Source organism: Orcinus orca, chromosome 4 (genome assembly GCF_937001465.1).
Source record: "Orcinus orca chromosome 4, mOrcOrc1.1, whole genome shotgun sequence".
Lineage (NCBI taxonomy): Eukaryota > Metazoa > Chordata > Mammalia > Artiodactyla > Delphinidae > Orcinus > Orcinus orca.
Window position 1 is genome coordinate 33,222,842 of NC_064562.1, and position 27,291 is coordinate 33,250,132.

Below are 27,291 nucleotides of genomic sequence, written 5' to 3' on the forward strand. Positions count from 1 at the left end.
TAACTCTGAAGAAACCATATATTAAATAAATGTCTTGAAAACAAAGAAAGATACCACCATGCTAACTACTACTCCTCTAATAATGTGGTAAGGTGACCTTAGAGAATTGCCAGCATGGCACCTGAGTCCTAGAGAGGTGAAGAATTGGTTATTCAAAGAACTCTTAAAGATTTCATTGCTTTTTTCCACTATATTCAGCTGCATTTTCATGAAGAGATCATTATATAATGCCCTTATTTGTGAAAGATGTCTTTTTATCCAGTCTTCCACTGGAGCATTATACATTACGGAAGTTACCTAAAAAGACTAAGTAAGTAGAATAAAAACTGGTTTCTAATAGATATAGTTTTTTTCCCTAATAAATAACAGTAATATATGCCTGTTATAACAAGCTTGGGAAATTCTGAAAAGTATATAAGAAAAAACAGAAATAACTCAACCACATTCAGAGATAATTTCTAACATTTGGTTTAATTCTTTCTGATCTTTTCCCATGCATATATATAGATTATTGTATGTTTATTTCATAGTTAGGATCATATTATATACATAGTTTTGAGTTCTATATTTTTAGTAAATGTTATATTTTTAAGGTTTTCCTGTTATTAAATTTCCTTTAAAAATATGACTTTTAATGACTATGAGTTACCCACAATTGATTTCTGCATCTTAGCAACATAGTTCTTAAACTAGGGTTTTAACTTCTCCTCCGGGGAGTCAACTGCTAATTGTTATTATAATGTTCCTCAATGTAACTATCTTTATAATGAATATCTGAGTTTTAAACTAAACTTAAATGGCATGCTTATTTATAATTTATAGTCTAGCTTGGGTACATCTTAAGAGGTGAAATGAGAATTGCTCACATTGCAATCTGTGAAACTTCAGTTCTCAACCTGAATCAGCACTAGAGACAAATACATCAAATTTCTACTGTTCAAAAAATAAAAGAATTAAATGTCAACTCAAGATAAAACTTACCGCAAGAGTCACAAGGTAACACCAAATGAACTGTAACATAGAGAACCAACAACGGGTTCAAGGAATTGAATTTTCTAATTCTAGGAAGGTGTAAAGACACAGATGGAATTTGGCCCGGAATTTGAAGGATCTGGCTAGAGTTTATTAAAAGCAAGGGGAGAAATGGAGATGAAATCAGGTAGAAAAAATTGGTAAGATTGTGAAACACTTCAAGTGTCCACCTATGGATTTGGTTTCATCAGGGGGAAATGGAGCACCAGATACTTAAAATTGAGGTTACTGATCCACACAGAACAAAAATTCATTTTTAAAAATTCATCCAATAATTCATACTGGCAACACATTGTCAAGGACATGGCATTATAGCCTGGTGCAAACAGAAACATTAAGCAAAGATGCTCTTAAGATTTTTAAACATGACCCTTCAATTTTTATCTTACAAGTGCCTGGGGGTAAGAAAAAGGAAGATCAAGTGTTCATATGTGTTAAACTCTTCAGCAAACCCACAGACTCAGACGATAAGAAAAAGTCAAACCATTTTTTCACCAAATGAACAGAAGACTAGGATATTAAGAGACTAGAAAATCTAAAGAGGAAAATTAAAAACTGGTAGGAAGAAATACATACAGTAGTAGTTTTAGCTTTCAGTGGACCGCTCAGGTGACAATGCCCAAGAGACAGGTAGAAATGCAGGACTGAGGCCTGGGTGAATGATGGGCCCTTGAGACTTAATTTTGGAGTTACCTACCAAAGTAAAAACAGAACCCCTTTATCCTTTTCATACCCTCTTCCTTATCACCAACAAACACAACATGAATAAACATCAGTTCATTTTTATTATATACATATGAAATAATCTGCCTCAGGAACATTTTGAGTATAACTATCTTTGGTATTTGTGGATACTTCAGAGAAGGTTATCATCTGCATAAAGTACAAATCAATGGAACACTATTAAAAATTTTTTAAATTCTCCATTCTGTGGGAAGATTTGTTTTGGTCTATAATTAAAATCCATAATTAATTAATTATTTGCAGTGAACAGGATAACAGATTTAAACATGACCAACATGAGAGCTATTATGGTTTAAAATAATGTTAATAAGTATTTTTAAAACTGCACTAACAGGAATTAATTAGAAATTGACCATAAACTAAAGTTCATTTGGGCATCCAGTTGTAAAATTCACAAAGCATTTAAAGTATACAGATGTTTTAAAGAAGAAAATTTAGAGAAACTGACAAATTCTAATAGAAGGAAATGATGCCTACCTATCAACTAGGACGATCTGTGAAAAGCATCCCCGTGGAAATTTGTTCTATTCTTATTCAGAAATCAGCCCACTTATTATAATATGCTCCCACTCCTCCTGAGCATCCTTTTAAAAGTATTTATCTATTTCTCTATTAATAACTTTTTCCACTAGAGGGTGATATGATGACTGAACACTAAAGGTCATAAAAAGTACATAGACTGATATCTTCTGTGGGGAATGAAGTGTGTTCTGTGAGATTAGGGATGAAGGATAAGAGACAGACAAAATGAGGTCACAGGCTTACATCTGCAAACTACTTGCACGTCCCAGGCACTACACTACTTGCTTTACATAAATTATTTTACTCAATCCTTATAAAAACCCTGTGAAGTAGGTATTATAGTCTTATTTTACAGATAAGGAAACAGTTCAATGAGATTACATATTTATGGCCATATAATGAGCGGCAAAATCAGAATTCAAGTTCAAGCCTGAAAAGCTCTTTTCACTCTACTAAGTTAGGGGAAACCCATCTCCTCCAGTGTGTCCCCTTCCCTCCGCTTCCACCCTCTCCACATGTTTAAAATTGGGTTAAACTGGGCTGAGTGAATGTTTCCAGTCTGTTCTCCTTCACAAATGCAGGAGGCATGGCTATTTGTTGGGCTATGTTTCCTAGTGGATGTTATTCAAGATGACTGATCTCTGGACCTCTCTCCACCTAACAGAATTTAAACTTTGGTTCTTTGTCTTACAAGAACAAGACAAGGCCAGGGACTTCATGACATGGCCATCGCTCTCTAGAACTCTACCTAAATAAAGTAGAATTTAGAACCCTACTTGATTTCAGTTGTTACCCACATTGTCCTACAAAGTTTGCCAGTAGGTCTGGCTCAAGGGAGCAGCTGAAAAATGCTGGACTAGAAACAAAACTGTAGTTTTGATCCCCTGACTGGTTAGTGATCCTTGTCCCTAGCTCCTCTATTGTTTTGAATCTAGAGACAAGAAAGTCTCAGGCCTCTTATACACTAACATACTGCTTCTTTGAATATATACATATTTTTACTAAACACTTATTTCTTATTTGAGGGAAAAAGGATTTTAAAAAAACTGCTTAGGGACTTCCCTGGCAGTCCAGTGGTTAAGACTCTGCGCTTCCACTGCAGGGGGTGTGGGTTTGATCCCTGGTTGGGGAACTAAGATCCCACGTGCCGTGCGGCACAGCTAAAAAAAAAAAAAAAGGCTTAGTTACCAGGAGAAATCTAACAATCAGGATGGCAAAAAAGATATATTAACTTGAGATAAGGAATGAAGTTATGTGAGAACAAATAAAACGCACTATGATAGACATGGAAGAAGCAGAAATCGGTGCTCAAACATGGTTCTCTTCATGAGAAGATCAGGAGGATACAAGATCTGGCCTGATGGCAATCTCATTTGCTTTTCATTTTAGTAGAAAATGAGTTGATACTCTACATTAAACATGGAAAAGAAGTCTTTAGTATGGGCTGGGCATCTCTTCAGGAAACAAGATTTAAAAAAAAATTATATATATATATAAAAGACTGTTGACACAGGGAGTTAAAACTGAAGAGATGGGCATTTCTATTCAGGGAAGCAAGTTGAATTTCAAATTTGCAGGCAGACTAACCAAACTTACAGAAATAGCTGGCACACAACCACTAATTAAGAAGCACATTTGATGGAATCCAGAGAGAATTGATATCTGTTATCCAGTCGCAAATTTCATTGTCACTTCTTCCTGTTATAACTTTAGCCTTGAGCCCTCATAACTTCAGTACAGTACTTGTTAAATATCACAAAGAAAAGCATTTAACTAAGCAATCTGTACTTTCTAAAGGATAGCTCTGTTGATTTCAAATGTGATATGGTATTAGAAAACCACCATACTCCAAAGCCTAGAACCTAGAGACTTAAAATTCTGCTGAAGATCTTGTTTAGTAATGTTTGCCAAACTCTACCATAGGGGGCAGCATAGCGCATGGAAAGAAAGGGTTTTTCTGAAATTAGGCAGATCTGTCTTAAAATCTCTTGCCACTTACAGTGAAATTTTGGGGTGTTGGCCTCTCTGCAAGCTCTGCTTACTTAAGTTTGTTTGCAAGTTCAAACAAACTTAAGTATGGACTTAATAAGCACCAATTCTTGACTGCCACTGTCCTTGACTCTTAACATTAAGAAAGTCTGGAATTTCTAATTTATATTATTGCCATAGACTCCCATTAGAATAAATCTTTGGTGACTAGAGGGAAAAAAGATTGTCCTAAGAGTTTTGATAGTTTCCAATATGCTTTCAAAGAAAAGCCCAATACAATGAAGGACCAAAAATGGTTTTTCTCATTAATATCATATTTGCATATATAGCATGTTCAGGAATGCCAAATAAGTCTAGTGGTCCAAAGGGTATGTTTAAGAAACTGCCCAAAAACAAACAAACAAACAAACAAACAAAAACATTTGAAAGGTATGCTGGGTAAGACTGTAGAAGGCTAATCCCATGTTAACATTAAAAAATGGGATTTTAAAAATACTTATTATACCTCTACTCTTCTCAAAAGTTATAGTTTAAGAGGATTTAAAAGAAATTGTGGCTTAGGGTTATATCTGTAGAAGTGTCTTATGTTTATAATGATCAAGAGTGTAAAGTGTCTTATGTTTATAATAATCAATAATTTGGAGCTGCTCCAAAATAAAGTAATTTTGAAACAGTGAGAGCTTTCCCCCTGTTTACTGTAGTTAAAAGATTTATACACATGGGTGACTGACATTTTCTTTCGAAGTAACACAGTACTAGGTGATTTTTTTAAATGTTGTTGAAAAAATAAAATGTTGTTGGGAATGATCCTGAAGAAGCGTTTCAAGAACAAACAAAAAGGAAAACGAGCCAATCTCAGATTGACATCCTACTTATTAGAAGGGCATCTCTGCCTTGGCAATCAAATAGTTTTATATTCTTCTTGCCATACTTATTAAGGCAAATGACCTCAAGATAAACAGCATATCAAAAGTGCATTTTACACACACACACACACACACACACACACACACACACTCTCACATAAACACATGAACACATCTAGCTCTGTTGCTGTTAGTACTCAGTCCACTCCTGTGGCCTTGTATGTATAACACAATAATTGTATTCACAACTCAAGAGTCACTAGGGGAAACAGACTTAAATTCAGTATGTTTTTTTTTAAGGAGGTAGCTAATCTGTATAAGACATATCTAAAAGTTCTGTTTATGGTTTCATCTTGAAGGGAAGGGAAATATAAAGCACCTGTCAAATCTGTATACTGGAAATTTTCCTACTGAACACTATGATGACTTCTCCTTTAGGTAAATGATACATTTCATCTAGCTGGCTTTCTAGTTTTTAATTTAAAATGCAGCAGAATTCATTGACAGCTTTGCATTGTTCTGAAAGGCTTAGTTTTGATTAAACTTCTTTCTTAAATAAGATAACGCAATTAAATACTAAATCCCTATTCCTCCATCTGAATCCTCAGAAAAAAACAGGAGAGATATAAATTTCCTCTTTTGAGATAGTAACCTTGAGGGAGAGAAATCAAGAGATCAGGTATATGAGCTGGGCAAATTGCACTATAAAAGGTTTGAGCTTTGCCATTGGTTGTGTTAGAGCCATCTGGCTGAGTTCCAAAGCACCACTTCAACACCTTGAGACAGGGATGGTAAAAGGGATGAAAACCACCACTTGAAGCCATTTCCTTCTTAGATCAAACCAATTAAATAAAATCTAAACTTGCAGACAGGCTAGGGAAATTAGGGATAAACATGTTTTAGAAAGAGTTTAAGGTTCATAAGCCGAAGCAAAACTGATAACAGCAATTCAACTATTAAACCGAGTGTCTAAGCTATTTTATTGCAGGTCAAGTTAAAGAGGATGATGTTAAATCTGTTTGTGTGTTGTTTATGGGCTAAATAAATGATTCACTGTAAAATTTACAAGTAAGCAAATAAGAGGATAAACTACCTCAGCCATTATTTATTTTAATGTCTGTAAAATAAGTAAGATATTATTTGAGTTAAAATGCTCCTTTCCAAAGAATTGTTTAACTCACAGTCTACTCTACATGGATATTCATGATTTTTATCTAATTTTTAAATGATAAAGAAACAGAAAGCATGCAAAGATAAAGATCTATGAGCGAAGAAGCCTGAAGGGAAAAAAAGGATAGAAGTTATGCTACATACCTCATTCATTCTGAATATAATTCTTTTTACGTTCTCTCCTCTTTATATAGACCACTGCTTAGCAACACTGCCTAAAATATTGATTAAGATAAATTCTAACTCCAGCAAAATGCACATGATGTCCTTATTGAATTTCCTGTAATTTCAATAGCACCAAAATACAGAGAAAATAAATTTCAATGCAGAAGAGAAGTCAGCACTTAGATGACTGAGGAGCTAGTGAACAAGACCAAGGTATGTAAAGAAAACTCTCATTTCCAACTTTGGGTGGGATGTGTGTGTGTGTGTGTGTGTGTGTGTGTGTTCATATTCTTTACAACTTATTTTTTTTTTATTATGGAAAACTTTAAACATACTTGGAAAACTACATAGAATACCCACGAACCCCCATGTCCCTATAACCCGGCTTCAACCATTAGCAACTCATGGCCAATCTATACCCTCCTTCCTATTCTCCCCTTTGGTATTATTTTGAAGCAAAGCCCAGACACTATATCATTTCATTTTGACTGTAATTTGATGGGGGAAAGGGAATACAATAGAAAGACTGGGTAGTGAGCAATGCTTCCTCTTTCTCTCCACAATCCCTGCCCCTTGTTATGACCGCAATTTTAAGTGATAATTCCAGGAATGTTTTGAGGAAAGAAGCCCACATGCCACCCCAAAGAATTAGCACTGGCAATTCCATATTTACTCAAACACTTCCCGCTTCCACCTCAGACAGCAGCTCCCTGCCTATCCAGCAAGGACAATTCTGGGAAGCAATGACGGTGTGTGATAGTGACCGTGTATCCAGTCCTTAACTCTGGCACAGCCTCCAAGGACTGTATAAAATGGAATTGTCTCTCAGCACTAGATTAGTCACCAAGTCCCTGAACTGATAGGATTCCTCTAGTTTAGACAAGAGTCTAACTGTCCACCTTTTAAAACATGGCTATGGCTAGTTTCCATGGGCTACCACCAGCTAAATGAGATAAGGAGGCAGATCCCACAGAGCTGTCTCCCAGGAACAAAGGGAAAGGAAAACTGCAAGCAAGGGAAGTTGTGGCAGTAACTTGAGCGAAAGTTGGGAATCTAAGTGCATCTTCATATCACCTCCTATTTCTTACAGTCAAATACCAACCAAAATGGTGTGGTTATCCTATACTTAATATTCAAATTGCCTGGAGAAGCAAATGGAGTGTTCCACTAAATGGAATCAGGAAAAAAAAAAAAATTCCTCTGGGGCTCCTAAATGCTTTAACTTTAATAAAATAACTAGAAGAAAACAAGCAGTGAAGACAGCACCATACATTCTTGTTGTTTTATAAAGTAGGAAAAATGTTTCATAATCTTAAATACGTCGGCGTCTAGCATTTTAACTTTTAAAAATACCTACTCAGATTTCCCCAACAACCAAATACTAATATTCAGACTGTAATTTTACCTTGTTTACATAACAAAGAGAAAACTATTTACAAAGGATATATCTTATTCATCATAATAAGAAAACTAATTATGAGGTAGCTTCCAGTAACTAGTGCCTTGGAGTAACACCTGTGAATACACAGCCCACCAGCCCAGCTGCACTTGGTAAATAAGAAAAGAGCCTTCACTACTTGATCTACACAAACCATGTTTCACTCCAACCCTCTCCACTACATGCAACCTACTAACCCCTGTCCCAGGGACAAAACTGATAATGAAATTTGATATTAATGATTTTTCATAGTAATATGATCAGATACCCTCTCTCCATGTGTAATAACATTGTCCCATTATCAGTATTTCTATTTCTAATACTTTCTAATACCTTCTGTAAAACAAAAATTAGTTCATTTTATTACTACACATCTGAAGATTAATTTTGCAATACTACAAAGACTGTGAGGAAAGTTTTGTTACAATTAATACGGATACGTAAAATTTCTCAGGTGAAGAGCAGACTAAATGTACTTACTTTTGTTGTCTTTGTATAGAACGGGGAGGAGAGTTGGTGAATAGGCAGGTCCACGATACTACTAGAGTTTGTGACACTGTTACTATGTGTATGTTCATCTTCCCTGCTGCTGTCATCAGACTGATCAAAATCATCACTCTCCTGGTCCATTTCCTCTTCCTCTTCATCCTCCTCATCTTGTTCACCAGCATGTTCCTCGTCTTCCTCTTGTTCCTCTTGGTTTCCCGAGGAGTCCTCATCTACTGAAATAAACCGGTTATTGTTTTCTTCCAATTGTCCTTGCTGGGAATCACTTTGGTCTCCAGGTCTAGGTTCTGCTCCAACGACTTCACCATTCCTTGCAGTGTGCTCCTCCTCTTGTTGTCTTAGCTGCTGCTGCTGTTCCTCCTCCACCACGCGATTCATCTGCTCCTCATCTGCCTGGCTTGAGGAAGGGTTACCTCTCAGAGAGCCTCCAGTTCGTCGTCTTTTGCTGCCCACAGAGAGCAGTTCCTGATTCATTTCCAAAAGCCAGCTTGCTACTTCTTGGACCTTGGCTAGACTATCAGAAGATGCAAAGGTTTTCACATTCTGTAGAGAAAAATGGGGGGAGGGAAAAAAGGTTTGTACAATCTACATTATCTTCTACTTTTATGTTATATGTCTATATTCCAAATTTCATAAAAGACTGTAAAAAGTATTTGATGCCATGGAGACATTAAGATGTTCTTTTGGATTCAGTATAGAAAGTTTAAATTATAAAAGTATGAGACTTTATAAAGACATACACAAAAATCATATAGTAAACAGCTTTATTTTAATCTCCTTTTAAAAATAACTTTAGAACAAAGGTTTATAGTTTAGTTGCTTTGACCAATAAAACATAATCTAACCAATAAAACATTTTTAAATTTTAGATCAGTAGCTCATAAACTATACCCTTTGTCAAACTTCCACAAAATGTTAAGAAGTGTATCACAAAAAAACCTATTCAATGCTCAGTTAAGTTCAGGAAATGCTGAGATAAACCAAGATTAAAAGGCTTTTTTTTTTAACTTTAGGAATTTCCCAAACTTTTCGGATCACAGAACCTTGCCTTTAGACACAGTTTTCTGACAGTTACCAAATATAATCACTATGATTTTCATTTTTCATAATGAATATAAATCAACTAGACATCAAATAAATAAAAAATTTTATTTCAAAAAAAGAAAAGAAAAACCATTCGTAAGTTCATACCCTCTGACCCAGTCACTCCACTTCTGGCAATCTATCCTAAGGAAGTAATCCTAAAACAGAAAAAAAAAATGATGCAGAGGATGCTCACTGCAGCTTTATCCACAAAAACAAAAAATAAAAATAAATGTAAATGTAAATTAAAATAATCAAAACCCAAATGTTCAAGACAAATGAACCCATGAGATGGGATATATTTAGTACAATCCCTAAACATAATGTTCATTAAAAAAATTGTGAAAACATGGACGTTTTCACAAAATGATGGACATTATATGATCATAGAATGATTTTTAGACTGCACAAGACTAGACTGAAGAAATACTTCAAAATATAAACTGCATTTAGGCAGTGGTATGATAGGTGTTTTAATTCATTTTTTTACCGTATTTCTCAAATTTTATCCAGCAAGCATGTTTACTTTTATGTTTTTAACCATGGCTCTAAAATTTGATCTGATATAGAATCTTTTCATAACGTTCCTTTTTAAATTTCATCCTTTGCAGATATCTATATGGACATGCTTGAGGTTACAGAAAATAATGCCAACACATTACACAAGTTTATATAAAATTCCTTTCAAAAATACCTTTAAGGTTTATGAGATAAGGAAATACAATATCCATTTTCTATCATGCCCTAAGAGTTACTACATTATATCACAATGATCTTTAAATAAAACAGCCTTATCCACCTCTCCAACCCTTGCCACTAGATGGTCACTCCCCCAAAGGTCCACAGTTCTCATGGCAAACTTTAAGATGGGGTCAAGAAAGTCCAAAAGATAGTTTTTAAATAACAGTATTTTATTTTCTCTTCTATAATCAACAATTTCTAAGAAATAAGCTACAGTGTGTGTGGGGGGGGAATTCTTAAATTCTACTTACTCTAGAAGTATAAATGTAGAAAGAGAAGAGTTCTAAAGATGGACCCCTGAGACCCTCCAACATTCTAAAAGAAGAGAAGTAGCCAGCAAAGGTGACTAAGTAGGAAAACCAAGAACCAGAGTTACCCGTAAAGCCAAGTTAAGAAAGCATATCCAGCAGGAGAAAGTAAATGATGACAACTACCGCCAAGAGATCAAGTAGGATGGAGACAGAGAACTGACCACTGGATTCAGTAACACGGAAGTCACTAGTAACAGGAGCAGTTTTCGTTAGTTGAAGTCTGATAAAAGTAGATTTAAGAGACTGGGAAAAGAGAATAGAGATGGTGGGTATGGAAGAGTTTGCAGTTTGATGCAAAAGGGAACAAAAGAAAGGGAGTAGTAATTGGTAGGGAAAATGGGGTCAAGAGAAGATTCTTGATTAAGACTAGCGAACTAGCAGCATATCTGTACACTGACAAGAATGATCCAGCACAAAACAAAAGGTCAATAATGTAATCAAGAGAGAGAAGAAATAGTGAAGTGATATCCTTAAGTAATTAAAAAGGGGATGATGAGAAAGCATTCAAACGTTAGAAAAGGGGATACTACATTTACGGTAATAGATGGAAAAGCAGTATAGTATTATATAAATACTTTACTTCTTTTTAGCATATTTCTCAATGTGGGAACAGTTGGAAGTAGGTAGATTTTTATAGTGGTCAGAGTTTTTGGAAGTTCCCTGCTCATTCCTTCAATTATTTTTTCCTTTTCTTTGTAAAATAGGAAGAAGCAAGGTTATCAGCTGAGAGTGATGTTACAAATTTGAAGAGAAAGATATGAAATAGCCCTCTAGAGAAAGAGGAAGGGAACCTTCTTTCACGCAAGAGATTTTGATGATCAAATGTAATCAATAAACTATGATGTAATATATATTAAATGCGGCTTTTAAAAGTCAAGTAGTTCTAATAGATAACCAACAAGAACCTACTGTAGAGCACAGAGAACTCTGCCAAATATTCTGTAAAAACCTAAATGGGAAAAGAATTTGAAAAAGAATAGATACATGTATAACTGAATCACTCTGCTGTACACCTGAAACTAACACAACATTGTTAATCAACTATACTCCAGTGTAAAATAAAAATTAAAAATAAAATGTTACTATGCTGTTGAAGAAAAAAAATAGAAGTAAAAGTCAAGTGGTTCTTATTTACAACTCAGGCAAGCACAATACAAACTTTATCTTTGAGGTAGCAGGTAGGGTTCCTTAGAAAAAGGAATATATATATCCATTGTTTTCAGAAGATAAACTACAGAAAATAAAGGTCATCAAAATCTTGCTGGCTAATATATGTCAAAGACAAACTATGAAAATATCACAGGAAATCAGGTTAAAAATAACATGCTGAAACACAGTGACCTACATAAATGAAAAAATACACACAAACACACACACACACACACACACACACACACCACCCCTGTGTATATAAAAGTAAATCTGCTATACACAGGATTTCTTCAAGGCTAGAATCAAAATCTTGCTTTAGTAACTGTATCTAAAGTCTAGCTCTCGGAACACTAACAAGAACGTTTTTCACTTGGATGTTTATTCACAGAATGGCACGAAATCAGGGACACTGCCTGGGATAATGCAGGCCCCAGGAAAATTGCCCTTTGTGTACCCAACCTAACAGGCATATTTTTACAAGACTGAAACAGGTTAAATGACATATTAAGAGCAACTTACAAAGTAAAAAAATGAGAGAACCAAGATCATAAAACAAAGCATAAAGAATGTGCGTAAAGGGAGGAGACTGTTGGTAAGCAGCCAGCCTATCAACAAATAGAAAGTTTATAACTGGCATTTCAAAAACAGTACCTGGTCACTGAAGAACACTTCCGTTACCAATTATGAATAATAAAAATACAAATCACTGTCCTTGTATAACTTTAGTGTAATATTGAGGGGAACAGAGAAGAAATGTCTTAAGCCAATAAAGATAACTGACTCTTATATTTACAGTGTAGCACGTAAATAGCTTTCAAAATAATACAGATTCTTAAAGATAGACCTGGTCAATAATGGAAAATCCAAGTAGAAGAATCAGATTTAAAGCACAGCCAATAAAAAATATTCAATGACACAACTGAAAGTCAAATTACAGGAATTCCAGAATATTTGAAGAGGCTGAAAATATCTAACTGATAGACTTACATAAAAATTGGACTTCTCTGACTCATTCTGGGAGTGGAAAATAGTAATAAATATATAGAAACTAAGAGGAAATTTTCATTTTCTGTTGGTATTAATTTAAAAAACAGTATTTTTAGAAAATTTGTTCTTTCTAATAATAACCTATTAAATAAGCTAATGACTTAATTAAAATAATATTTATCTAATAATTAATAGGAAATCAGAATCAACTATTAAACACTTTTAAGGGGGAAAAAAACATTCAAAAATTAGTTTACACAGGGGGCGAGGGGCTGTCCCGGGGGACCGGCTGAAACGGACCAGACCGACTGCGCAGCAGCCCAGTGATCCGGCAGACGGTGGAGAAGAGTGGGTGCTCGGAAGCGGCCCTCGGCTCCCTCCCCTGGAGGCACAGAGGGCAGGGGCCTTGGCGAATGGCTTTCTTGATGGCTACTTGCTAATTAGACCCGGAGGGCCTGGGAGAGGGAGGGGCCGGCTCCCACCCCTGAGTCCCCAGGGACCCTGCTGCTTGCCGGGCCGCAGGCATGAATATCGATATCATTCTCTCCCTGCCTCCTTCCCACCGCCCCCTGGGGGTTTGATTCAGGATTTGTTCCTAGTGTCCAAAACTTTGATAAGAAACTTACAGAGGCTGATGCTTACCTACAAATCTTGATAGAACAGTTAAAGCTTTTTGATGACAAACTTCAAAACTGCAAAGATGAAGAACAGAGAAAGAAAACTGCAACTCTCAAAGAGACAACAAATAGCGTGGTAGAATCAATTAAACACTGCATTGTGTTGCTGCAGATCGCTAAAAGTACTATTAATCCTGTAGATGCAATATATCCACCTAGTCCCTTGGAACGTGTGATCAACACAATGCCTTCCCAGACTGTCTTACCTCCAGAACCTGCTCAGTTGTGTAAGTCAGAGCAGCATCCATCTTCTCTACCAGTTGGACCTGTATTAGCTACCTTGGGACATCATCAGACTCCAACACCAACTAGTACAGGCAGTGGGCACTCACCACCTAGAAGCAGTCTAACTTCTCCAAGCCATGTCAACTTGTCTCCAAACACAGTCCCAGAGTTCTCTTATTCTAGATGTGAAGATGAATTCTATGATGTGGATGAATTCCAACAGAGTGGCTCATCCCCACAGCACTTAATAGATTCCTCTGGATCTGCCTCAGTCTTGACACACAGCAGCTTAGGGAATAGTCTAAAGTGCCCAGATACCATGGAATCACTTAATTCTTCCATGTCCAATGGAACAAGTGATGCTGAACTTTTCGATTCACATGATGAGAGAGATGATGAAGGGGAGGCAGGGTCAGTGGAAGAGCACAAGAGTGTTATCATGCATCTGTTGTCACAGGTTAGGCTTGGAATGGATCTTACTAAGGTAGTTCTTCCAACATTTATTCTTGAAAGAAGATCTCTTTTAGAAATGTATGCAGACTTTTTTGCACATCCGGACCTGTTTGTGAGTATTAGTGACCAGAAGGATGCCACAGACCGAATGGTTCAGGCTGTAAAATGGTACCTCATGATGAACATTACATTCTCACATTCCGCAATGGTCGTGGAAGGTCTCTCCACACAGTGCCCTGCGTGGAACTAGGCGGAAAATGCAATATTAATTGTTCCAAAACTGGCTATGGTACCAATATCGTCTTCCACACTAAACCTTTCTATGGGGGCAAGAAGCACAGAATTACTGCTGCGATTTTTTCTCCAAATGACACGAAATCTTTCTGCTCAATTGATGGGGAATGGAATGGTATAATGCATGCAAAATACTCAACAGGGGAAAATGTAGTTTTTATAGATACCAAGAAGTTGCCTATAATCAAGAAGAAAGTGAGGAAGTTGGAAGATCAGAATGAGTACGAAACCCACTGCCTTTGGAAGGATGTCATTTTCAACTTAAAAATCAGAGACACTGATGCAGCAACTGAAGCCAAGCACAGACTTGAAGAAAGACAAAGAGCAGAAGCCCGAGAAAGGAAACAAAAGGAAATTCAACGGGAGACAGGTTATTTCATGAAGATGGAGAATGCTGGGTTTATGATGAACCATTACTGAAACGTCTCGGTGCTGCCAAGCATTAGGTTGGGAAATGCAAAGTTCGCTCCTGGTGACCAGGGCAGAGGCATAATGAAGTAACAATCTTCCTTTGGGAGAACCTATTCACTCCCTTCTTATTGCAGTGGTTCCTATCTCAGGGATACTGGACTTTCTGATGCAGATGAACAAGTAAAGCGAGAAAAGCTTCCCTTTTCCTGCTCTGTGGCAGTTACAATGTTGACTTCAGTCTTGAGAAAAACTTCAGGTTTTGAAAACAAGATGTCTGCTCCTTTTCCAAATCCCACGTTATAAATCCCAGTCTCAAACTCTGCATTCTAGTATTGCTGTTGAGATATACAACATCTGTTTCCTAGGTCGTATAATCTTGGGTTTATATATATATATATATATATATATATATATATATATATATATATATGAAATAGGTGATGCCAGATTTTTCATAAATATGCCATCTACTGTAAATATTGGTTCCTCTGAGTCATTTTAGAAAATTTAGGGCAAAGTATTAAAATCACGTGTTAGGAAATTTCATGGTCTCACCTACAATAACTTTTATTTTGGAATTGGACTATTATTAAATTGTATCTAACTCTGGACTACAGTTTAATTACACTCAGTGCTTCTTAAGGCTTCATAAAGCAGTTTTTCCAAAAAAAAAACAATTAGTTTATAAAGTCCCACAAAAAAAAAACTAAGCACCCATAATCTAAAACTTCTGCCATACAGGAAATATTAATAAATGAGGTATTAATAAAAGCACATTTTTGCTTTTTATAATTCTAATTTTAAACTGTTTTTAGAGAAAACTTTTTGTATGATTTAGGACACTGTATCATATGAAACACAAACATCAACAAACAGAATCCTATATCCTAAAAAAAAAAATTATGTAAAGTTTAAGGATGTTCTTTTATTTCTTACCAGTATATAATGGCAGATATATCATATACATAACTTACATTTTTATCAATAATCAGTGAGACTGAAGTTGAAGTCAGTAAAACAAAATGTGACAGCTAATATATTTTGACATTAAATTGTATGATTCCCTTGATGAGAATGGAAATGATTTAAGGTCAGGAATAATACTGACAAAAGAAAATGAAACTGAACAAATTGAAAATGTTCCTCACTTCACAGACAAAGCAACTGGGCTCAAAGAGAGTAAGTATTTCTCAAGATTAGCTAGCTTAGAGCAAAGCAGGGACCAGAAATTGACATTCAACTGAGTTTTCTTTCATGTGCCTCAGTCTACATAACTACATATGATAAAGTCTTAAAAGAATATTATTCTCTAACACTGATATTGCCTTCTTCTCCAAAACCAGAATCCTACAATGCTCAAAAATTATTACTCTAAAATAAATACTCACTGAGCACTCAATATGCCTCAGGCACATATTAATTTTGTAGAAGATAATGTTTAGAAATGTTTCTTTACAAGTTAATAAGTGACTTTTAACCTGAACCCATAGCAAAATTAAATTTTACATTACAACTCTTTATGCATGTATTTAAACAAATCTAAAACGATGGTTTCAGTGAGAGGGAATGATGAAATGTTTATACCTAAAGTCTCTATAAATCACTACCCTTAATTAAACATAGTCCGTTTTCATTATTTTTTTTAATTTACGTATTTATTTTTGGCTGCATTGGGTCTTCGTTGCTGTGTGCGGGCTTTCTCTAGTTGCAGCGAGTGGGGGTTACTCTTCCTTGCAGTGCACAGGCTTCTCATTGCGGTGGCTTCTCTTGTTGCGGAGCACGTCCTCTAGGCGCACGGGCTTCAATAGTTGCGGCATGCAGGCTCAGTAGTTGTGGCTCACGGGCTCTAGAGTGTAGGCTCAGTAGTTGTGGTGCACAGGCTTAGTTGTTCCACGGCATGTGGGATCTTCCCAGACCAGGGCTCGAACCCGTGTCCCCCGCATTGGCAAGCAGATTCTTAACCACTGCGCCACCAGGGAAGTCCCAGTCGACTCTCATTATTCACAGTAATTGTGTTCTATAAAGTTGCCACAAATACCAAACGAGTGTTCCTAAGGGAAATACATGGTTGAGTTCCTGCAAGCCGCTAGTCACATTTTTGCCAACTGATCAACACATAATCTTTTTATATGTGTATTTCTATTTAAAGACACGTTATTTAATATATAGTTGATTAACATTGAACTCATGGTCAACAGCACTATAAATTCATGCCTGAAAGAAGCTTATCTAACATGTATGTTTTCCATCACAACACTAGGCAGTACCTCAAAACTGCTTCGGAATCATTTTGAACAGCAAAACCATAAACAATAAACACAAAAAGCTTTTAGTGAAAAATGTTTCAGTAAACAGATGATGAAAAGGACACTTGTGTAGAATATGAGAGCTGAAACAAGAAAGCAGAGTGTCACCTGGTTCAGACGGGAAAGTCCATGTCAGGTGACTCAAATTTTTTGCCACCCTGTGCATGCGAACATCCACAAATGACTGTGAAAGTACCACAAGTACTGATTTTTGGTGTTACAAACGAATTTTAGTGAGTAGGCAAATCCCATATTAAATAAAGCTGGACTTTGTATAAAGTAACGGCTGGAGAAAGAAAAGGGAAAAGGGGCACCACTTTTCCTTAGGTAAGTGGTGAGAACAGGCTTCTCCTGGCAGTGTGAAAGTCCAGAGAGGCCCAAACCTAAGGGTACCTAAAGGAAGAGACACCTACAGGCATCTCCATTCCAGGATGAAGGAGAAGTATTATAAGTATTATAATAAATTGCTCTTCAAAAAAATTCAATAATAAGGTTATTGAGATAAAAGAGAACTACTATGTGACTTTCCCCAAGTCCTAGAAAATACCGGGTAACTTTTAGTCATTATACCTGGTTAAATTAGCAGCACTTCAGACCTAATTTCAGTGCCTTTTTTTTTTTAAGTTTCTCACAAACTTTCTAAATAGTTTCTTATGAACGTCGCTTCTCAAAAGACCTTTGATTATCCAAAACCATTTGAACAGCTTATTTTAGGTTGCCTAAAGGAGTTAAAGAGGGCATAGTATACATGCTAAAGTGAGCTCTGAAAGCCTATCTCAGAGTGAACCAGAATTGTGAGCCTCCAAAGAAGATTACCAGGCAAAGATTAACCTTGAAATCATAGTAGACACTGAGTAATACTGGTTACACTAATGTACACGGGGTGACAAGCAAATTGTCAAAGCCTTCAAAGACTGTGCAATACTAACATTTTCAGAAGCCACTAGGCTTGATCTACAAAGTCAGTTAAGAAGCTTTAAGATATAGATGGTAGGAAAATCAACCAAATTGTACTGATCATCGAGGATAACTCAAAGCTGGGAATCACCTTCTATAAGCAGGTTAGGATTTTCAATGAAACTAAAAGAACCTCACTAATCACCAGGATTCCTCTTCTGGACGCACCACTTAATAATACTGCATATTATGAACTCTCTATATGACAAATTAATAATTTAGTATTAATCCCTATGTTCAAACTGATTAAAGGTAAGTATCTGGAACACATACTAAGTATCACTTACTTAGCATCACTTACTTAGATACTTAGTATCTGCTACTCAAAATCCACCAAGAGCTTCCCATCTCACTCACAATAAAGGTCATTTTTTTTTAAATGGTTGTATTTTAGGCCCTGTATAATCGACACACATCCCACCACTCTGAGCTCATATTCCACTCTTCTCTCTTTTTCACCTTGCTCCACTCTTTCTTGTCCTTGTTCTTTCTGGAAGAGGAAAATACGCTGCTACCTCAGAGCCTTTGCACTGGATACACCTTCTATCTGAATGCTCTCCCTCATATATCTGCATGGTTCTTCCCATTATTTCCTTCAGGACTCTTTTCAAACATCCTCTAAGAAATGCACTTTCCCTAATAATCTTATTTAAAATAATCACTCCCTTGCATCACATTATTCCCCTTTGCCCTGCTTTATTCTGCTCCAAGCACTGTATAAAAGCACTGGAATAGTGTCTGTTTATATAGAGTGCCTAACTACCTATCTATCTATCTATCTATCCATCCATCCATCCATCCATCCATTCATTTCTTCATGTATTATCCGCCTCTTCCCACTAGAATTTAAGCTCCATAAGGAAAGAGACTTACCTTTTTCACCACTATCTTCAGCACCTACAAAAATGCTTGGCTCAGTCGGTCCTCAAAACATTTAGTGAGTAAATAATTATTACATCTTTTTAAAGCCAGTCGTGTGCTGAGAATTCTTTCCTCATCAAAGAAGAGCTACAAGCCAGGTCACAAAAAAGTACCAGATATTTTGAACACATTTTTTTAAGTTGTAGTCTGTACTGAACAAGTCACTTGTAGTACTCTTGAAACTCAGAGGATATAAATCTAATATGTTAACAGTTATTTATAAATTATCTTCCTCTAAGTCATAAAGATATTTTCCCTTTATCAAATTTCTTGTTATTTTCAGCACATGTTATAAAAAATGTGTGACTAAAAAGATGAAAACTTCAAAAGCACATAATTTGTGGAGTAATTCTAGTTTCACATCTCCCATACTGCAGCTAACTGGGAAATCATTTATGCAGCTTAAGGTGAAAATCTTCCAGAGGCTGCAAAATTAGCTGTACAGATCCTTAGTACTGTAGATTAATAAAATCAACACAAAATGAAAAATACGGGACACATCGTACAAGTATTCATACAACCAGCAATTATTCATTTGAAGTTTTATGGTTCTGAACTGAATATTTTAAATCCACATGCCTCATCAATCATGTATATCTTTACTAGAAAGGATGAAAAACACTGTTTTTCAGTCCATATGTCAATACCTACTTTTTATGTTATTTAACTTACATATACATATGTATATGTAAGTTAAATAACATACCTATTTCTGGCCAAATTTAATTCCTCACTCCCGTTCACCTCCACTCCCTCTGCAATCTGGGTTTACTCCATTGTAACTAAATTTTAAACTGGTTGCTAAATCCCACTGGATCTTTTACCATTTTTGTAAAAAATGTAAACTTTTGACATTACTAAACAAGCACTCCCCTCTTTACAATTCTCACATCCCCTAGTTTCCTTTGATATAATCCTTTTCTTAGTATTGTCCACCAGGCAGCACTATTGTTCTCCACTGACAGCTCCTTCCTTCTCTGCAGTTTCTTTGCAACCTGGGATTTTAACTACCACATAGAAGCTAATGACAACCAATTCTATTCTCTCTAGCCAAACTCCTCCACTGAGCCTATTAGTTTTATCAAGATATCCCACAGTTGCCCCAAATTCATTATTTTAAAACGCAAATTCCTGTACACACACACACACCCAAGTTTCTTCTTAGGTCCTCCTCCTATTTTCTCTACCTCGGTGAAGGGAAGCATATTCTATCTAGTCAGTTGCAGATTTAAGAAACCCAAATGGTTCTTCCTCTTCTACTTCCTTCTACTATCCTCTCCCCTCAACAATTCAGTCCTAAAGCCATTAAGTGGAGCCAGGCAAGTTAGGTGTATGTGTGGGAGGTGGTGGCAGTCCAGCAGAGGGGTCAGTCCAAGCAGAGGGAGGAGGGCTTCCCAGTATGTGGGGGAAGGTGGGAGGAAACAGCCTGACTATGAGCAGGGTGAGGAGTGATCCATACAGCAGAGAGACCCAGCAGGGCAAAGGCAGAGCAGAATGAGAAGTTCTACTTGGGTGGGCGTGTCAAACGTCAGCAGGGTAAGAAAGGCATCCACATGACAGGATGGCGTCAGAGCCCAAATGGGATATCATGGGTGTGGTGGCCACAGTGGTGCCCTGCTCAGATATCCCTTCAACAGAACCTGCTATGAGGAGCAGAGCTGCCTGACAGCCCCCAGCTACCTCACCTTGGAATCCACAGTAACATTCATTCACACATGGCCATGCTTCCTCTAGACTTCTCCCAGCAGAAGCCTGAGCATGGTGGGAATGCTCCAATAGCCAACTCTGGATGGGGCTCCCTGCACATCAAATCTTGTCTTGACATCTGTTTCTCTGGGGACCTGAACTGACACAGAAGGTATTCACGTACTGGTGTCAAAAACACTCGGGATGAAATAAAACTGTTCTGGAAGACACTACAAAATGGTTAACTTCATTAAACAAAGGTCATTTCACTCCAGGGTATTTAAAGATCATCTCCTACTACATAAAGAAATCCAGTGGCTTAGCAGAGGAAAAATTCTCAACAGGGTATTTGAGCTGAAAGGGGTCCTTTTAAGACAACAGAGGAAGAGATTTTGTTGAATACTTTGAAGATGAAGAACGGCTGCAGATCTCACACTTGCTCTTCAGTCTCTAATGTTTTTGACTTCAAGGGACAAAATTCTTGGATTTAAAAGGAAAATGCGCTTTTAGAAAACATCGTGTTACAAAAAAGAAATCCTAAAATGTTTCCACTGCTGCTGGGGCCCAAGTGAAGAAGTCATCAGCAAGTCTCAAGTCTTACTGGAAACCACCTAGTGAAGCTGAAGAACAAACTGAAACGATTTTCCTTCCCTTTCAAAAACAAGTGTTATCAATGAGCAGGTACTCTTTTTCTGAATCTTCTGATTGTGAGAATTTGACTTGAGAAAAAAGGAAGAAGCTGCAGTCTAATACATTCAAGATGAGTTTTATTGATCTGCCCAGACAAGTTTTGGATTTCTGCAAAGAAAAGAATATCCTGCTATCATAGGAAACAATGAACATTATGCTACAGTTTCCAACTTTTCACACATTTGAACAATCTTTTACTTATTCAATGAACATCAAGAGTAAGCTAAAAAATGGTCTCATTTCAGCTGAAAGAAAAATTTGTATGTGCTTGCTCATCCCCTGTTTGACCCTGAATGGTATTTCTAAAGCAAAGAACAAGCACACAAGATAAATACAATTTTTACATTAAAAAGGTAAATTCACTGTAAGGAGGTAAATATAATTTTTAAGATTCAAAAACAACACTTTTATGTGTATATGAGCCTATAAAAGAAGTAATTTTCTAACTGCTTGGTCTATATTTGAGCCTGATCATGTCACTGAATAAGGAAATGCTTTTTCAGTCTTGTATAAAATTGTGTCTAGGCAATATTTTTATTCATATTGCTTTGGCTTATGATTTCAGTTGCTCTACTATTCGACACTCAATAAATTTTCATGCTGTAAATAACATTAATTAAAATTAATTTATAACCTTTATTTAAATTAAATCTGCTAAGCCTACATTAAGAAAAATTGAGTCCCATTTTGGTTTAAGTTAGTTACATGAAATTTATTATGTTTCTTACGAGTTTGCAAAATCTATGAAATGATAAAAGAGATTTTCTTTGTTTTTTTTTTGGCCGAGCCACGTGGCTTGTGGGATCTTAGTTCCCCGACCAGGGACTGAACCTGGGCTCTTGGCAGTGAAAGCACACAGTCCTAACCACTGGACCACCAGGGAATTCCCTAAAAGAGATTTATTTCAAGGAAAGTAAGTTAAGCTTAATTACCAGGGGGTTGTATTTTCCCCCAAGAAAAGGTGGCTAAAATGTTTAGTCTTAAATATTGGGGCGGGAAGGGGGACTGCTCTTGCACGTACCATATCTCATTTGGATCTCAAATAGTAAGAATTTGTGATAAGGCCTATGTGGTCAAGGTTAAGAAGGTAAAGTTAAAAAAAGAAAAAACTGGAGTTTCCTCTATCTGCTCCATTAACTTGTATTGGAGCTGACATCCTTTGTGGGAAGGGGGAACCACACAAAAAGAAGAGGCTAATAAATTTGCCAGTATAAACATGTCCACAGAGAAAAAAAAGCATTCTGTACTCAAAAGAGCACTGACAATTATCAATGAATCATTATATCTACAACTTCTGATCAAGCGAATATACCATGAGCTGTAGATAAAATAATTTTTACGTAGGTTTCTCAAGATCAGAAAATTATTTTAAGTGTTTTCCCAGTGTAAGAGTGAGAAAGGCTGAAAGTGAAAATCAGTAATGGGACAAACTGAAATTATGTTTACTTAATAGGAAGCAGTGGGAGTAACAGCATCCCTTCTGTGATATTCCTGTCAACGATGCCTAACCTAACGAGGAAACACAAGACAAACCCAAATTAAGGGTCCCAGTTCAAAATGACTGGCCTGTAATCTTCAAAAGTGTTAAAGGAATGAAAATAAAAGATCAAGGGACTGTTCTGGATACATGATAATAAATGCAACCCATGATTTTGAATGGAATCTTGTCCTTATACGAGATATTATTTGAACAACAATGGGGTCTGAGGAATAAACAATCTAATATACCAGTGCCAATGTCCTGATTTTAATGGTTATATTGTGATTATGCAGAAGAATGTCCTTGTTTATAAGAAATGCATACTCAAGTGTTTGGGAGTGATGGTGCATCATTTTGGCAACTTATCAAATGGTTCTGGGGCAAAATAAGTTCTTAGCACTGTACTTGGAACTTTTCTGAAATAAGGGGGTAAAAGGAGAAATCTGGATGTCATTCTGGTTCCTATCATTTGTTACAAACTACCCTTGCCTGTCCCCACACTTCTGTCACCCACTCACATCTTAAGTTCTCCTAAGTCCACTACAACCAGTCCCACTTTTCTAGTACTGTTTAATAAGCGCATGCCATCTGCCTCTTGCCCAAACTACTTGAATAACATCCCTAGTAATCTCCCTATCTTTTGTCTCCTGCCCCTCTCATCTACCCTCTATACTGCTGCCAGAACAGGAAATGTCAACAACTCAGTGGCAGCTTTTAAACTTTTTACATGCTGAACCCTTTGCTCAAATGAGAGCAAAATATTAAAAAGGTGAAGAGAGAGCTTGTGAGAGCAGGGGAGAAGAGAGAATTAGCAACCCTCGAGCGACTCTGCAAAACTTCTGAAAACTACCATTCTGTAGGATAAATCTAAAATCCTAAGCACAGTACTTAAGACATACCCAATCTGGTCTCACCTCTATCCATCTTCAATACACACTGCTTTGTCTTTATATTCAATCACTTTTCTCATAGACTGTAAACAAAAAAGCTTAGTGATTATAGATTTTTAAAACAAAAATGTTAAGTGTCCATCTTAAGTTGTTACCAGATATTTCTATTTCTTTGTGGTAGTTCAAGAAGTCTACTGAACTGAAGTCTACTGAAAAAAACCTTATGACTGAGCAAACAGAACCTTCCTAGAAGTCTTTTAGGTAGAGTGGTGCTGTCATCATGGCTTGGAGCAAGAGGGGTGTCAGGTTTGGATATGAAAGCTGAAACCTGGGTAAGTAAGGTAAATAATCACAGAATTCAGTCATGTAGTAATTCAGTCGTTCACCATTCAAACATTAAATAGGTCAAAAAATTGGGTGAAAGACAGTTGACTAAAAGAAGATATAAAGGGTTGATAAACACATGAAAAGGTGCTCAATAACATCAGCCATCAAGGAGATGCAAATTAAAACCACAATGCAGAAGAACTTCTCATCTACAAGAATTACTAAAATTAAAAGAGACCAAACACCACCATATGTTGCTGAAAATAGGAAACAACTGAAACTCTCATATTTGGCTACTGGACTATAAAATGGTACCACCACTGTAGAAAACCACTTGGCAGTTTCTTACAAACACACACTTATGCGGTGAGCTAGCATATACACTCCTAGGTACCTACCCAAGAGAAATGTCCATAAAAAAGGCTGGTACAAGAAGGTTTATAGCAGCTTTATTCAGAATAGCCAAAACTGGAAACAACTCAAATATTCATCAACAGAAGAATGGATAAATTGAATTGTATTCATGTGATGGAATAGTACACAGAAATAAAAAAGAATGCACTTCTGATACATGCAACAACATGGATGGCAAAAACAGTACACTGAATGAAAGAAGTCAGACACAAAAAAGCAACATTATGTGATTCTGTTTATATGATGTTTGCAAACACACAGAACTAATCTACAGTGAGAGTAATCAGAACAGTAGTTGCCTAAGTGTGGACTGAATGGAATGGAGCATGAGAGAAATTTGGGGGGGGGGGGTGACAGAAATACTCTGTATATTGATTGAGGTGTTGGTTATGGTTACATAAGTGCATACATTGGTCAAAACTCATCTGTACCTTCACTTTACATAAAAGCACCTCAATTAAAAATGTGTAATTAACTGAAGACAATGCAAAAACTTCTCTGCCTCCTTGACTCTCCCATCGTGCTGAAGATTGTTACATGCTGAAGAAGGCTTAGGTCTTCTTTGCTCTGGGCCCATAGATGAAGAGTCAGCAACACATGGTTCACTGTGAAACATTCTGTAGCAAGCAGACAGAATTTGGAATGAAGAATACAATAGGGACACATAAGCAACCGTACTTAGAAGAAGCAACATCTGAAGCCACTACCTAAAGAGCCAGTGATTACAGGACCAAAGAAAGCCAGAATCTGCTTAATTTCAGAAATAACTCAGCATCTTTAAGGAAAGCCTCAATACCATCACAATGAGCAACTACTGACTTGAACAAATCCTGGAACTCTGGCCTCTACTCTGCCTCACTATCATTTTACAAGGTTTTGCACTTCAGAAAAAGCACACCACTGTAATATAGAAAATGTATTGTCTATAGAAAACCAGTGAGTCTGTTTTTTAAATAGGGTTCCTATCTTGGTGAGCATAATTTTAGCTTGGCAACTATAGAAAAACAACAAGCGGAAAAAAATGTCGTCTTATTATTTGCTTTTTAAATTTAGGAATCCTATTCTCATTTGCTATTGCTTGATCCCCCCCATGCCTGTATCCCTAGGAAGTGTCAGTCAGTATGTGTGCAATTAGAACTCAGGTAACTCCTGCCTAGATTTCTTTTCTTGCTCTCTGAGGCAAAACAATGACCTCATTTAGATGAATATGCCAGAAAATCACTATTCACATGTAGACTCTACAATCACTCCATCTTCCTCTTCAAATTCTTGGCAGGAAGGTTGAGTGGACATATTGGGGGAAGATAGTGCGTGACTGCACTGCACACAACGTGCCTTCAGAAAATGTGTATTTGAACTGAAAAAGAGAAAAGATTTAAACTCTAACATGCGCCAGGCACTGGGGATACAATGCTGACCAAAGACATAAACCCTGCATCCAAAAAGTAGAGTGCAATCGCTATAAAGATATTATTTTTTAAAAATTATGAGACAAACATCTATTCTAGTTAGACCTTTGTAAGATATATGGACAAAATAACTTCTAAAAGTTATATAATTATAGTAGAAACCAGGTAAAATAAACTTCATTCTAGCCCAGTTTCATCAGTGCCCACCAATGTCTACAGTAACTGAAAAAGAAAAAAAAAAAAAGGTAAAAACCATCACCACCACTAAGAAAATAACATGTAAAATACTAATTCTAATAGCAAGAAACAATTATAATCCACTCAAAACTATTCTTTCTTTTTAGTAAAGACTACGAGCTATTATTTTTTAAATAGTAAGAAATATGATCTTCTTACAAAGACGTTTTCTATTTATGTAGAAATAAAGCAACACTGTCATAATGATTAAATCAGTAAACTAGATCCCTTATGTAATGATCTGTTATTTTTCAGACAAGAAATTTTTAAAATTTTTCAGGTTATAGAACAGTATTTCTGGACAAACCTAACAAGGCAGTAGTTGTACAACACTCTCAAACTTCCAAACACCCTCAATTTCAGTACAAACAATGCTGTGTTGTACACTCAATCTAAAACTAAGAGGAAGCATTGTGGGTTGGTCACAACTTGAATTCCTTATCACAATGAGGACGGCCTAAGGATTTTACCACTAAACTCAGCCATTCAAATAACTGGAAAGACAATAACGGTGGTCGCTGCTCTCCAAAACTACTGATTTTCAGATTTGTTGGAAGGAATATTTCTTAGAACTTCCAAGTTTCTGGATAGGATTCCTTCATTCTGAAGTTACTCCTCTCCCCTAGACAAAAGTAGAAGGTTAAGTCAAAAGAATAATAATAATAATAATTAATTGAAAGCCATAAAATAGGCCTTTGTTTTTCTACTGCAGCAATTCGATTCCTCCGGATATAGAAACCAAAATATTAGTAGGGAATCTTATAGGTTAAGAAGCCTGTTTTTATATTCAAATTAGTAAAGATACTTCCAATGCATTAATGTAATCAACAAACATTTACAGAGTGTCCACTAGGGACCAACACGATGCTAGGTACAGCACATTCATTTAATCTACAACCCTGAGATCATTACTTCCATTTTACAAAACAGGAAACAGCCTCGGATTAAGGTCACTTGCCCAAAGATTTACAGTTAGTAAGATTTAGTAACATGTTTGAAACTCAGATATGTCTGAGCCATGGTTTATGTTCATTCCATTAGACCAACCTGTCTTCCAACATGGCATAATAAAAATCTTGAAGCACCAAGAAAAACAATGGGCACAGGTGACAGTAACATGACACGACTACAACTATCTCTTTCATATAAAAGCCCCTTAAGATAGGGCCCACTCTGCTTTCTCAGACCCCTAAACATCACCTTTCTC

At 36.5% G+C, this 27,291-nt stretch overlaps 2 protein-coding genes across 9 annotated transcripts in view; one reads left to right on the forward strand and one right to left on the reverse strand.

Moving 5' to 3' along the window:
• The window catches only part of FBXW7 (F-box and WD repeat domain containing 7), a 207,823-nt gene that overhangs the window by 83,487 nt on the left and 97,045 nt on the right, over window positions 1-27,291 (reverse strand). For 4 of the 8 annotated variants that reach the window (XM_049709076.1, XM_033403279.2, XM_049709079.1 and 1 more), the window contains 2 exons: window positions 9,625-9,674; window positions 8,407-8,976 (listed from right to left, as the gene is read on the reverse strand). In XM_049709076.1, the coding sequence (XP_049565033.1) occupies window positions 8,407-8,907 (501 nt within the window). In that variant the 5' untranslated portion in view covers window positions 8,908-8,976; window positions 9,625-9,674. Of the gene's footprint in view, window positions 1-8,406; window positions 8,977-9,624; window positions 9,675-27,291 lie in introns of those variants that run through there. The other 4 variants (XM_004263632.3, XM_049709077.1, XM_033403265.2 and 1 more) reach the window with 2 other exon arrangements.
• On the forward strand, window positions 13,259-14,855 carry LOC125964225 (oxysterol-binding protein-related protein 9-like). Its single transcript, XM_049709133.1, is given in 3 exon segments — window positions 13,259-14,236; window positions 14,239-14,720; window positions 14,723-14,855. Coding segments are annotated over 3 exon segments (1,230 nt in total). The 5' UTR covers window positions 13,259-13,568; the 3' UTR covers window positions 14,803-14,855.